Below are 14,739 nucleotides of genomic sequence, written 5' to 3' on the forward strand. Positions count from 1 at the left end.
TCCCCTCGGGGATCAAACAAGTATCTATCTATCTATCTATCTATCTATCTATCTATCTATCTATCTATCTATCTATCTATCTGTCTGTCTGTCTGTCTGTCTGTCTGTCTATCTAAGTTATCTGTTAATAACTTTATTCATTTAACTATAATAATAAATACTAAATTACTAAACTGACTTTATATATTATTTTATTATTTATGTTAAACATAAAAGTCATTTTCAATGTTGTTCTTTTTTTATTTATGTGTTTAATAAGTGCTTATTAATCTTTTTTTTATATTCACAAATTAATTAATAACCATTAATAAACTCATTTATAAGCTATTTATAAAGCCTTTATAAGCTTTATTATAAAGTGGTATAGAATTACTGTTTGTTCTCTGTGAAACTTTTCATAAAATACCATAAATCTTTATATTTCAACACCCACTATTCACCGATTCAGTGTGTGTGTGTGTGTGTGTGTGTGTGTGTGTGTGCAAGGGTGTAGGAGCGGGCTTGATATTGGGGGGGGACACATTTGCCAATATGAACCCAAGCCCTCCCTATAGTTTTTAGAACAACATTTGTGGAAATTATAAATAATTTTCTGTATTTTGTTTATTATTACACTTATATACACATGACAAAAACAGTTATCACCTAATATTTAAAATAATATAACACATTGGGTTACATTTTCTCCACTCTTTAAAAAAAATTGTGTCCTGCGCTTTTATTATTTTTCTACTGAGAGCTCTTTTTAAGATGGTGTCATTTTCTTTTAAAGAATGTAACTTTACGTTTCATAGAGATTTTTATAAACGTCAGGACATGTGGTCTTACTGTGTACTACAAATGAACAGAAGTCACGTTACAGCAGTGTTTCTAAACCCTGTTCTTACATATTCTACTGCATATTAACACTGTTCTGCATATTCTAGAGCAGGGGTCGGCAACCTTTGACACATGGAGTGCCAACTTTAACATTTCTAGTCAATGAGTGTGCCACTATCAACAATAATAAATAATAAAAAAACACACACAAACTAAGGGAATGTGTTCTACAAATTTGGATTTTTTTTACATAGAAAATGTGCTTTAAAAATAAAATTATTATTATTATTATTTTTTTTTTTTTTGTGTAATCAGAATAACAGTGAGTCCAGCTCTGAATTAACGTGGCTTTATAGATAAGCGTAACTTGCACTGAATGAATGCCTTGCCTACCAGCGAGTGTGATCCCTGTCCTTGCTTTCCTTGGCTGAGCTTTCTTATCTGGGGGTTGTAGTTTGTCACTTTTAATCGTAAACATGACTCGAAATTGTCCGTCGTCAAACAGCTGCGGATAGGGTTGAGCACACTTTTCATGTGCGAAAATACCTGCTCACACAGGTAGGTTGAGCCGAACACTGACACAAGGCCAATGCAATGCTCTTGAGACAGCCGAACTTTTCTGGTGCAGATGTCCAGCGTGCCCACAGTGGCGAGCTCTTCAGCTGCATCTTCACGTCCTGTCCATCCATCCAGTTGATCAGAGCTGTGATACACAAAACCATAGTGTTCCATCCAGGAGCGCTGAAATGCCCTAGCTTTGTTTTTTTAAGCCGGAGGCTCTATCATCTCTTGTAACGCTATTAGGTGGGCTAATTACGGTGGCCGAGAAAGCCCAGCGCAGTGCACATTGAAAAGCGCTGCAAAAGCACAAAACACATCCATCAAAATTACAACACAGGCGCAGCAAATAGAAAAACGCGCTGCAAAAAGAAAAACGCGCTGCAAATAGAACCACAACACAACGGAAGTGAGTCACAACACAACGGAATTTTCCCGGGGGACCTTAAAAGATGCTGTACCAGCTGTGTACAAAGGACAATAAGTGGCAAACAAGCTTCTGAAAAGTAAGTTATGTTTATTACCTGTGATTACCACGGTTGTGTGCATATTATTAAAAGTTCTGCTTCACAAAACGCCTTGTTTGCCACTTATTGTCCTTTGTACACATAGTGAAGTCCGAGACGTTACTGAAGACGCAGCTTAGCTGGTACACTATCTTTTAAGGTCCCCCGGGAAAATTCCGTTGTGTTGTGACTCACTTCCGTTGTGTTGTGGTTCTATTTGCAGCACGTTTTTCTAGTTGCAGCGCGTTTTTCTAGTTGCAGCGCGTTTTTCTATTTGCTGCGCCTGTGTTGTAATTTTGATGGATGTGTTTTGTGCTTTTGCAGCGCTTTTCAATTTGCACTGCGTTGGGCTTTCTCGGCCACCGTAGCTAACTGACTTTGATTAGGCTAAATTTAAATATGGGTCTGTGGGAAAGTGGGCGGGAGCTGAGTGCAGAGCGTTGAGGAGCAAATTCGATTGGAGGATTGTGCTGTCAGTCTGATTTTTTTTTTTGCTGATGCTGGTCCAGCGTGTCGCGTGCCAGTGATTATGCCTTGGCGTGCCAGCAGTGGCACGCGTGCCATAGGTTGCCGACCCCTGTTCTAGAGCTTCCTCTGCTTTAAATGCACGTAATAAAGTAAGTGATGGTATGATGTGTCTAATACACTGCTGGATATACATAATGATTAATTTAGGCTCTATAGCGGGCTAAAGGATTTTACCAGGTAACCTCAGTAAAGGACTGTTTATTAGCTGATCAGCTGGATCAGGTGGAAAACACAATTTTAGGGCAGTGATCCGGGTTAAGAAACTGCTTTAAACTACCAACATAAAGTACTGCACTAAATTCTGGCTATCCTCTACATCCAGCTTCTAGATAACAAGTTAGCTAAATTAATTATTGTAAATTAAGTCCTGTAATCCTAAATTAATAAACAGTTTGAAAATAAAACCGTGATTAGCTGATCAGGAACAGGTCAAGTAAAACATCACATATATAGTTTTTTTTTCTTTAACCTTGACTCCCAATCTATCTAATTCCAAAGTTAAGCTAACTCACTAACACAGCTGCAGTTTATTAATCACAGTGGGTTTAATCTGTGTGTTTTGATTCAGAGACGTGTATTTTTAACTAGCTATCAGAAACATATCACAGTTTACGTGGTTAGCCTACCGTTACCTTTCTTTTAGTAAAATCTCCCCAGATCCAGATCTGTTTTAAAATCAGCTGAAGCTGCTGCATCCCCATCCCGCTGCTAAATCTTACAGCGAGGGGGAGTGGCTTCCTCCACCATCAAACTGACTCTCCTCCGCGCGCCGCAAAACCAGCAAGTTGATTGGCTGTTTCTATTGAGAGGCGGGAATTAATACCTGAACCGGCTCCGTGATTGGTCCGGTCTGTCTCCTCATTAATAGTACAGCTGATCTGAGCGAAACGATATCATTTTTGGGGGGGACAAATCCACCTGTTTCTAATATTGAGTGGGACATAGAATATAAGCCAAACAAATGTATTTTTTTTAAATTGGGGCTGCTTTGCTGCCATCAATGGAAAAAATAATTTCCAAGTTTACCAAGACATTTTTCAGGAAAACGTAAGACCATCTGTCTGCCAACTGAAGCTCAACAGAGGAAATGGTAACGGCGTTATAGTTACAGTCAGAGTAATTAGTTAGATTACTCCTTACTGAAAAAAGTTTTTACTTCTATCACTGGTTATTAAATCCAAAGGTTCACATACTTCCCCCCCCTCACTGTGAATGTTAACATGTTTTGTTCAATAAAACTATTTAAACATATATATAATGTTTTGTGTGGTATCAGTTTAAGCAGACTGTGTTTGTCTATTGTTGTGACTTAGATGAAGATCAGAACACATTTAATGACCAATTTAATGCAGAAATCCAAGTATAATCCCAAAGAGTTCACAAAAACTTTTTCTTGGAACTGTATATCAGCACCTTTCATACACAATGGTTATTCAAAATACTTCACAAACTAGAAAATACAAAGAGGACTACAGACTTACAATAATTACAATTATAGGTCCACAAAGTTTCCTATATGTTCAGTGGAGCTGATAACAGCTAACAGATAACAGGTGTCAAAACAAGGAGGTGGTCTCAATGTTAAGCTTGATCAATATTCAAATAAACATCAAATAAACAAATAGGCACATTAAAACTATTAGCTTTTTACGTTTTGACTGGATTTCCGGATTAACACAAAGCTTTCATTGTAGCTGAAGTCAAGTGATCAGCAAAACGTCAGTGGAGCCTGCAGTAGAACACAGTGAGAAACTGTGAAAGTGGTGAATGTAATTAATGCAATCAAATCCTCACAGCAAATGTGAGCCTACAGTCTAGTAGAAAGCAGGAAAAACACCTTTTAATGCATTCCCATCTAACAGAGAATGCTGTATTAATGCTTTACTAGTTTTTTAAAAGGTTCCAGGAAGGTTAGCCTGTATTGTTAAAGAAATAATGTTCCAGGAATTTTCTAAAAATGTTTGCTGTAAAATAATGTGTTGCATTACAACTTTATTAGAACATTTTTCACATAATGTTCCCAGCTAGGCGAATAGTAACAATAAAGAAAATTAACCCTTTCAGACCTGAATCATGTTCCACTGATGAGAAAAAAAATATATGAATATAAGAAAATATAAAAAATGCTGTCTGTAATGCCGGCTCGAATGTTCTAAAAATATATATATATATATATATATATTTAATTACTTTTTTTTGACTGGAAGCCTGTTTATTTCACAAACCATCCATAAACAGTAAAATAAACATGGTTAAATTTGTTCTAAAACACATATATTTATATATATTTTTTTTTCCAGTGCAGTGGGTGGTTTGTGGTCTATTCTGCACTGTAAGAAGTTTCTTGTAAATCTTTACTGCTGTAAAATTAACAGCAAAAAAATGTTGTCAGTAAAGGATTGTAAAATTACAGAAAGATCACAATATATTATTGTAAAGTAAGAATAGCAATTAATTTGTAGAGAAAGCTTTGGCCTAAATAAATACAATACAATACAATACAATACAATAACACTGCAAATATTATGTACAATAACCATACTGTACATTCTTTAAAGTTTTTGGGGAAATATATATATAAATATACATGATGTCCACTGTAATGAGAGCAGGGTCTGAATGGGTTAAAAGCAGCATTCATAAAACAAACAAAAAAAAACATTAAAACACTGACATGTTGCAACAGTGTTAAAAACGATAAATTTAAATGTTTTAAGAACATCCAAAAAACTTGACAGATTGAACGTTAAGCGTAGAATTTAGAAAACATTTGAGAACATCCGACAGTACACAGCAGGATTAGTCAGTAGACTTCGTCTGAGGGAGGGATCTGTAAACGGCTCATTCTGAAAGGGACTAAAACTGGTAAGAATAGTGCTGGTGAGATCTTAATCTTTATGTAAGAGTGATTTTGTGTAAAGAACTTCATGAACATGTTTTGTGTAGACCACAGACCTATTTTAACTTGTAAAACATGCGTAAAAAGAGGTAGAATAAACCAAATCCAACTGGTGTTCACTGTCTATTGTGTTCAACTGCACTACCTCCATTCTACATTACATACACACTAAAGACTGTACTTTTACATTATACATTCTATTTTTTATTTGATTGTATTTCTATCTATCTATCTAAATCCAAAAGTAGAGCTGCAGTCAATCCCATTTTTGTTGGGTCTAAGGCTTTTAAATTAAGTATTTTTTGATGTTGTCCCTACTTTTCTGAAGTTGAAAGATTTTGAACTGTCCCAATTAAAAACTCAAAAACTAGCATTGCTTACAAGTATGCGATTTTGGATAGCCTTAGTATCTCTTAAGATTTTACATGCTCTTGCAATGAGGCTGTTTACCTGGCCTTTATCACTGTTTGGATCTCTGTAAAGTGTGATTTAATACATATAAAACAAGTGAATTGGATCTTGATTATGGTTTATTGTGTAAACAGTAAGTCACTATTGAACAGAGCGTCAATGTTTTAACATTAAAACAAATCTAAAAATATGTCAGATGTTCTTTTGGTGTACTCCACCAAGCTGCAGGATGTTTCTGACAGTGGGACGTTCTGTTTTGATCACAAACATCTTCAGTACATACTGCTCAAGTTGTTTTGATGAGCAGTCAAAGATTAGCCAGTTTTCGTACTGTTTTGACCCAGTTAGAACTGTTAGCACTGTTGATGTTCGTCTCCTGAAGTTACAGCAGCTTTTGAATTAAGTTTTTCCACCACTGTACACAAATCTGACCTTTATACTAAAATCATGCTTATGACTAATCTCCTCCTGAGCACTAGAGTACTAGAGTGGAGGTCCTGGCGAATCTGTTGCTGTTCACAGTTTCGAGATTACAAACACACTTAATTCAGCTAATTTTGGTGGAGATGACCAACAAATTGTCTCCTTTTCTAGAGGCAATGTGGTCAAGACCAATATCAGCAGTTTGTTCTCATGCATTACACATCTAGAAGGTCTGGTTGCCACTATGGTGTTGGGTGCAAATACTGTACGTACAATACCAGATTTACCACCTTATGTCTTTATTACTGCACTTTTTAGCCCAAAGTTACTTTAATGAGGTTCCTACTGTCTAAAACTTGCTTTGAAGACACTAGAAGATACTATACCATGCCCAGCTGCATCTTTAGACCTAACCTTGATAGAAAATGTGTAGGATGTGTTTCTATTGGACATACTAGCATGGACCTGCTAGCATAGAAAGCCAACATTAGCCTTGCTTTCTAGGCAATATAACTTCTTGTTTTAATCGAAATATACAGCAAATGTAGATGATATTTAGATGATACTGTCTTTTATTGCTAATTAGCTTTAGCTTCTCAGGGGACCCAAACAAATTGAGCTACGTCAGAAGGTGACCTGCTAGCAAAAGAAGCTAACACTCGCTGGACTGGATTTCTAAGTAATAGCACTTTTTCAACATTAGCGCTGAGTTGCTGTGTTCCATTCAGTGTTGCAAAATCACAAAAGAATGAAATAAAAAAATCGTATTGATAGAAAGCATTAGCTCATATGGCTAACTGAGTGATGCTAAGATGCTACAAGTAAACATTAACCAGACTTTCTTTGAATCTTTAAGGCTAATTAGCTTTAGCCTCTTAGAGGAGCTAACGTTGAAAAGGTGACCTGCTAACATAGAAAGCCAACGTGAGCCTTGCTTTCTAGGCATTATAATTTCTTTTTTTATCTAAATTTACCACAAATGTAGAGGATATTTAGATGATACTGCTTAGCTTTAGCTTCTCAGAGGACCCAAACAAGTTGAACTAACGTCAGAAGGTGACCTGCTAGCAAAAGAAGCTAACACTCGGCTAACACTGGACTTGATTTCTAAGTAATAGCACTATTTCAATGCTAGTTAGCGCTGAGTTGCTGTGTTCCATTCAGTATCACAAAAGAATTAAATTAAAAAGTTAACGTATTATAATATTTGACAAAATTTAAGTTAGTATTGATAGAAAGCATGAGCTCATATGGTTAACTGAGTGATGCTAAGATGCTACAAGTAATGTAAACATTAGCCAGACATTTTTTGAATCTTTAGGGCTAATTAGCTTTAGCCTCTTTGAGGAACTAATGTTGAAAGGTGGCCTGTTAGCATAAAAAGCTGATATTAGCCACAAGAACTTCTTTAAAAATGTTTATTGATGCTAAAAGTATCTTACAAACAAAGCTGATCATAGCCTTGACAGTTAATTAGCACACATAATTAATGCTAAAAAATACTATAAAATAGTGTAAACACTAGCCAGACTGACTTTTCAGGACTAATTAGCTTTAGCTTCTTTGTGGACCAAAACAACTGAGGAAGAAATAAGGGCAAATTGTGCTAACATCAGAAAGTGACCTTCTAGCATAGAAAGCTGACATAAACATAGTTTTAATTGTTATATTGTGTATACTGTAAAGTTATCTGTGTATTCTATTTTATTTCATTATCCTACTTGTTGTAAAAACTGTTCTTCACATTAGTGGGAACCTGCACCCAAGTTTTTTACTCATATGTACACCTGTACTCTGTGATGTGACAATAAAAATCTTCAATCTTGAATCTTGAATCCCTACCACAAAATCTACAGGAACTGTTTGAGAATATCAATGTATAGCTTATTATACCAGTTGGAACCAGTAGAACTAGTTAAGATCTATCAGCACTGCAAGGAAAGCCACCTGCAAACACGTTGAACCTTCACACAAAAGATTGGTGACTGGTGAGGTCACCAGTTCACCAGCAATGAAAGCCGATTTTGTTGGTCACCAGTAAACCAACTGTCTGTAGGGTTTTTTGTGTGTTGTGAGCATGATGGGGCACTGGCTGCACCAGTACCAGACCAGCTTAGCCCAGCTCAGACCAGTAAGGAATTTATGCTTTTTGGCAGGAAAGTCGAATAAACTGCTTGAAAATGGTGAAAATATTCTAGATATTCCAGATAAACCACCCTGCAAAAAGCAAGACCAGATATTCCAGATTGGAAGCAGTAGAACCAGTTAAGATCCATCAGAACTGCAAGGAAAGCCACATGCAGACACATTGAACCTTCACACAAAGGATTGGTGACTGGGAGGTCACCAGTTCACCAGCAATAAAAGCCGATTTTGTTGGTCACCAGTAAATCCACTGTCTGTAGTTTTTTTTTATGTTCTGAGCAGAATGGGGCTCTGGCTACACCAGTACCAGACCAGCTTAGCCCAGTAAGGAATTTATACTGGTCTGATCTGTGTTTTTCAGCTCTAAAAAGTGGAATAAACTGCTTTAAAATGAAAATATTCTAGATATTCCAGATAAACCACCCTGCAAAAAAAAGCAAGACCAAGTTGCCAAGTTGGTTGACCAACAAGAACAACAAGACCAAACATCACCAAAACCAAACATGCAACATATAATATTCACTATGGTTAAAAATCTAGCTATTTTACCAACATAAGGTACGTTTACTCATGAATGACCAGCCAATTTTGTTCGTCACCAGTAAACCCACTGTCTCTAGGGAATTTTTTTTGTGTGTGTTTAGAACATAATGGGGCTCTGGCTACACCAGTACCAGACCGGTTTATCCCAGCTTAGACCAGTAAGGAATTTTATATATTTGTTAGCAGTAAATGGGAATAAACTGCTTTAAAATGGTAAAAATGTTCTAGATATTCTAAATAAACCACCCTGGAAAAAAAAAACCCAACCAGAACAGCAAAATCAAGCGTCAATAAAACCAAACATACAACATACAATATGCACTATCGTAACAAATCTAGCTAGTTTACCAGCATAAGATACATTTTCACTTAAATTACCAGCTTTTCAGCTTTTTAACTACATTGGCCATCAAATACCAGCATAAACTAGTAAGTTTTGTATTCCCTGGTTGTGTACTTTCAGAATGGCAACTAGGATATTTTTATTCACCATAAAGAGTTCTTTGTTTAGCCCAGTTTCACCATATTCTCTTTCAGTATGCTCACGGAAACAGTAAAAAAATATGTTTACCTTTTGGGCAGTTATCTTTTTAGATTAGATTAGATTAGTTTAGCATAGCTCCCAGCATAACAAGAGCAGCCAGGGAATTTAAAATAGAGAAGAGAAAACCCACATAAGTTCACAGTCGCTAATTTGGCATTTCTGGGTCTAAATATATTCCCCTATCCATTGTTTTTGACTGTAGGGGTTAAAGGTATCATTATGCTAAAATTCAGTAGATCTCTCTGAGTGGCAATAAAAAAAAATAAAAAAAAAATCTGTTATTTTCAGATTTTTCTTACTGCAAAAAAATGTTTTATTTAGTCTTTTTATTTAGTCGTTTTATTTAGTACTAATTTAGTAAAATGACAAAAAGAATAATAATGGTATGGTAAGAAAAAAAAAAGATAAAATGTATAATAATGAACTACAAACATAAGAATCAAAATATAAAAATATAATCAAAAATCAAAAATAAACTAATAAAAAAAAAACAATAAAAATGAAAATTATAATAGAAATTTTAAACTTAGTAAAAACAGTCACAGGCTTTCTGATGGTGATAAAAAAAATATCTCATAGTACTGCTAGCTCATATTTATTCTGCTACTAATCATAAACACTAAACTTACACTTGGGTCTTAAATAGTAGTAACTTTATTATTAATATAATAATGTCTGTAAACCTTAATAATTCACAATAAAATAAATAAACGCTTAAAATAGATAAAATAGATCACTCTGTGTGTAATACATCGTTATAATATATGAGTTTTACATTTTAAACTGAATTAAAGTGCACTAGTGTAGTGAGTAAGTGAATAAGTGTATAAGTGGATTAGTGGTCAGGGCTGCAGTATCAGCGCCAGGGCGGAGGGGGGCAGCACCGGCCGGGCTCCACCAAACCCGGCTGATCCCGCCGCCGCGGGGCCGTTGAGAGCCCGTGTTTCCGGAGGGAAGAGGCGGAGATGGAGGTCTGTGTGTTTTGATGAAACAAAGCGGATTAAAATCAGCAGAAACTTCACGAGCTGCAGCCCGAGTCCGCGTACAATCAAACCCGGGGGAGAGCCACTCCAGCGGCGGGGCGCCGAGCTCCACCCGAGCCGGAGATGAAGCTGCTGAAGCCGAGCTGGGTCTCCCACAATGGTAACCCCAGCTACCGTTCACTAATATTCACTTTATCACCACTGATATTCACTTTATTACACTGTAAACTGCAGTTATTCACTCCTCCTGCAGCTCCTGTAACCCTAATAATATAATAACATGTGCAAACTTTTATTTTACAGTATTTATCACTTATATTTCTGCGTTAGATGCATCAGAAATAAATAAAATGGATATTTTTTTAAAAAACTTCTGCATCATCTAATGTTATTCAGTTGTGCACTCTCAAAAAGTCTTTAATTATGATAAAACTATGATAAAATACAGAATAATACAGAATGCTTTGGCATAATCCTGCAAAATATTTTCTGCAACTTTTTGTGCTTTTTTTTTGTGATTTTTGTTATGCACATATTGATTAAAATTATTATTTCTAAGTCATGAAAACTAGTTTCTTTAACCGATATATTAATAATGGTAATATATATAATGATACATTATATTTTATATAATAATAGTATTAATATTAATGCACAATAATACAGTTGCACCCATTTGTAATATCTGCTTTTATTTATGGATGCACCGATGCAGATATCTGATATTTACACATAAAATGTACACATAAAAAGTAAAGAATTAAAAAATATAAAATCACAAAACATATAATAATATTAAATGATAAAGATTAAATGATAAGAATGATTAAAATGAATAATAATGAACTAAGAACATAATCAAAATATAAAAACATAAGAATAAAAAATTTAAATCAAACTTTAAAAATTAAAATAATAACAGGAAAGATTTAAAGATCAGTTTAATCAATCACAGTATTTCCGATGGTGATTTAAAAAATATATATTATCGACAGATTCGGATGTAATGCCAATGTGCATCCCTAGCTTATTGTATTGCTAGCTCATATTTATTCTGCTACTAATCAAAATAAACACTAAACTTACACTTGGATCTTAAATAGTAGTAACTTTATTTTTACTAAAACAATATTATTATTATTATTATTATTGATAGGAATGGTCTGTTTTTATATTAAGTTTGTACATACATACAGAAACTATTATTAAAGTAAAACCACGATGAAATCATAAATGCATTGAAATAGAGCATTTACACTACTGACATAATATTATTGATAATAAATTACAAACAAATGATAATTAATCACAAGTTAATTCATGCACATTTCATTTGCAGCCTTAAGTAACTTCAAGCTGCTGTTCATTCCTGTGTTTATTATAATACGATGGTAATGTGTGGTGTTTAGTGTGATGATAAGTGTGTGATGATTTGGTGATGATTTAGTGAATTCTGTTTTTCAGGAAAGGCGATATTTTCAGTCGACATCCATCCGGATGGAACCAAGTTCGCCACCGGAGGCCAAGGTCAGACACTGGCTTTCATTTAATTATTGCATTTATTTACATTTATTAATAGATTTTATAAAAGTGTGTGTTTGTGTGTGTGTGTGTGTGTGTGTGTGTGTGTTACAGGTGAGGACTCGGGGAAAGTGGTTATCTGGAACATGGCTCCGGTTCTCAGAGATGAGGATGAGAAGAACGAGAACATTCCCAAACTGCTTTGCCAGATGGACAATCACTTAGGTACCGCTTCTCACAAAGCTCCGCCCCTTTAACGTTCTTACCTGTAGAGTTATCACACCTGAAAATTTTATCAATTAATTAACCTTTGTTTAAACTCGGAGTACATTGAGGGTTGCCATTATTTACAATGTTGCCGAGCCAATACACAGGGAACGGATTGTCAAAGAAAAAGAATGAATAAATAGAGAAAACCAGCATTTTAATAAGATATATAAGACATTTAAAATAAGATATAATCCAAGTAAGATAAAACTAATAATTTAGGAGAAATAAAACAGTAATATATAAGAAAATAAAAGGTAATAAAAATGATGAGTGCAACTACAGATTAATAAAGAGAAATAGAGCTGAAGCACAATAAAGGCTAGGCTACCGGTACCGACTTTACTCTCACAACTTTTCCAGATAGAATGTATTTTTTAAAGCAGCATTGTTCGCTGTACATAGTGTTATTTATGTACATTATGTTATTTAGTCTGTATATTTACAATTTCCTTTTTTTCTCTCTAAAATGTTTGGGTGCAGTTTGCCTCAGGTGTGCTCAACAGCCTAAAAATGATGGTACCTAACTGTGTCTGTCTTTTTTTCCAGCATGTGTGAACTGCGTGCGCTGGTCTAATAACGGACTGTGTTTGGCCTCGGGTGGAGATGACAAACTGGTCATGGTGTGGAAGAAAGCAGCGTGAGTCTCTCTCTTTCTCTCTCTCTCTCTCTCTCTCTCTCTCTCTTTCACACATGAACACACACAGTATCGACAGAAATCTGTATTATGACCTATACCGATTTATTTCAATCCAGTGCTGCATTAATTAATTCATTTTTACCAAGATCTTGCAGCAGCATTGATGATGGTAGAGTCTGACCGCTGCACAAAGCAGCTCTTCTCCATCCAGCACATCCCAAAGATTCTCAATGAGGTTAAGGTCTGGACTCTGTGGTGAACTCTCTTAATCCATGTGTGAAAATGATCATTATGATGATCTCATGCTCCCTGAACCCTGAACTCTTTCACAATTCCAGCCCCATGAATCCTGAAATTGTCATCTTGGAATATGGCCGTGATCATCAGGGAAGAAAAAATGGATCCATTGATGGAATAATCTGGTCTATATTCAGTATATTCAGGTAGCCAGCTGGCCTCATTCTTTCAGCACATACTGTTGCTGAACCTAAACCTGCAGACCAACTGCAGCATCAACCAACCCCAGATCATTTACTTACTTAAATCCAGGTGGAGACTTTTTTTTTTTGGCCAGGTAGTGTATTAGTATACTCTTGCGTGTTGCAGGTTAGCAAACTACACGTTTTGTGGCCAGTTTAGAAGAATACTGATGCGCACACACAATTCAATTCAATTAAATTTTATTTATATAGCGCTTTTTACAACAAAGGTTGTCACAAAGCCGCTTTACAGGAAAAACAGGTCCACACCTCTTATGAGCAGCACCACAGAGATGCCAATTTTATGGTGACACAGTGGCAAGGAGCAAAAAACTCCCTTTAAGAGGAAGAAACCTTGGAAGGAACCAAGACTCAGTCCGAGGAACCCATCCTACTCGGGTCGACCCGCTCAGTACAAACAAACAACAAACAAATAACAGAACAAAACAACAGTACAGAGAGTTAATGTGAACTATGGCTAATATAACAGGTACTAATTTATGAATATAAAATGTGATGGGCACAAACTATAGAGCTATGGCTAATACAGAAACAGATACTGAGTGTGTTAATGGTAATCAGTGCAGGGCTGCAGAGCCGGAGAACAACACAGCGGGCAGTGGAGAGCCAGGCTGGGAACATCAGGAACAGGGCATCTCCATACATGTAAAAGAGATAGATAGAGAAAACAGAAAGGAAAGGAAGAGAAACAAAAAGCAGGAGTTAGAAGGGTTGTGAAATAATTCTGAGTAGAAGGACAGGGCTGATTCCTGAAAGCTGGAACCACAGACGGACGCATCCAGGCTGACCGGCCGGCCAGGCGTCTCAGCACATGTGAGAAAGATAGAGAGAGAGAACAGAGAGGGGAGGGAAGAGAAAGGGGTTAGAATGGTTTTATAAAACTCTGCTGGAGTGGGATGGGCACTGGTAGCAGCAGCTCAGGACATGGGGAGAGAAAGAGAAAGCAGATGATTAGGACAGGGTTTATATTTGCTGGATAAGCTGTAAGAGGAAGAAAATTGTAATGAGACATTACTCAAAAGCTTGAGCAAATAGAAATGTTTTGAGTCTAGATTTAAAGATTGGGAGTGTGTCTGAGTCCCGTATATTAATAGGGAGGCTATTCCAAAGTTGGGGAGCTTTATAAAAGAACGCTCTTCCTCCTGCATAGTTTTTTCTAATACGCGGGACTAATAACAGGCCAGCGTCTTGGGAGCGGAGTGAACGCGGCGGATTGTAAGGAGTAAGGAGTTCCTGTAGATAATGCGGGGCCAGACCATTGAGGGATTTATACGTCAGGAGAAGTATTTTATAATCTATACGAAATCTAACAGGTAGCCAATGTAGGGATGAAATAATAGGTGTAATTTGATGGAACTTTCTGGTTCTAGTAAGCACTCTTGTTGCTGCATTCTGAACTAGCTGGAGTTTATGGAGTACTTTATGTGGACTTCCAGCCAACAACGCGTTGCA

General features: G+C 36.1%; 1 protein-coding gene across 1 annotated transcript in view; it reads left to right on the top strand.

The window, feature by feature from the left end:
• Positions 1-10,287: 10,287 nt before the first annotated feature.
• The window catches only part of LOC103034314 (protein HIRA), a 34,655-nt gene continuing 30,203 nt past the window's right edge, over positions 10,288-14,739 (top strand). Inside the window, exons 1-4 of the mRNA XM_049470574.1 lie at positions 10,288-10,519; positions 11,824-11,886; positions 11,995-12,105; positions 12,697-12,787. Of these exons, the coding sequence (XP_049326531.1) occupies positions 10,483-10,519; positions 11,824-11,886; positions 11,995-12,105; positions 12,697-12,787 (302 nt within the window). The 5' untranslated portion in view covers positions 10,288-10,482. The remainder of the gene's footprint in view (positions 10,520-11,823; positions 11,887-11,994; positions 12,106-12,696; positions 12,788-14,739) is intronic.

This window comes from Astyanax mexicanus, chromosome 22 (genome assembly GCF_023375975.1).
Source record: "Astyanax mexicanus isolate ESR-SI-001 chromosome 22, AstMex3_surface, whole genome shotgun sequence".
In the NCBI taxonomy this organism is placed as follows: Eukaryota; Metazoa; Chordata; class Actinopteri; order Characiformes; family Acestrorhamphidae; genus Astyanax; species Astyanax mexicanus.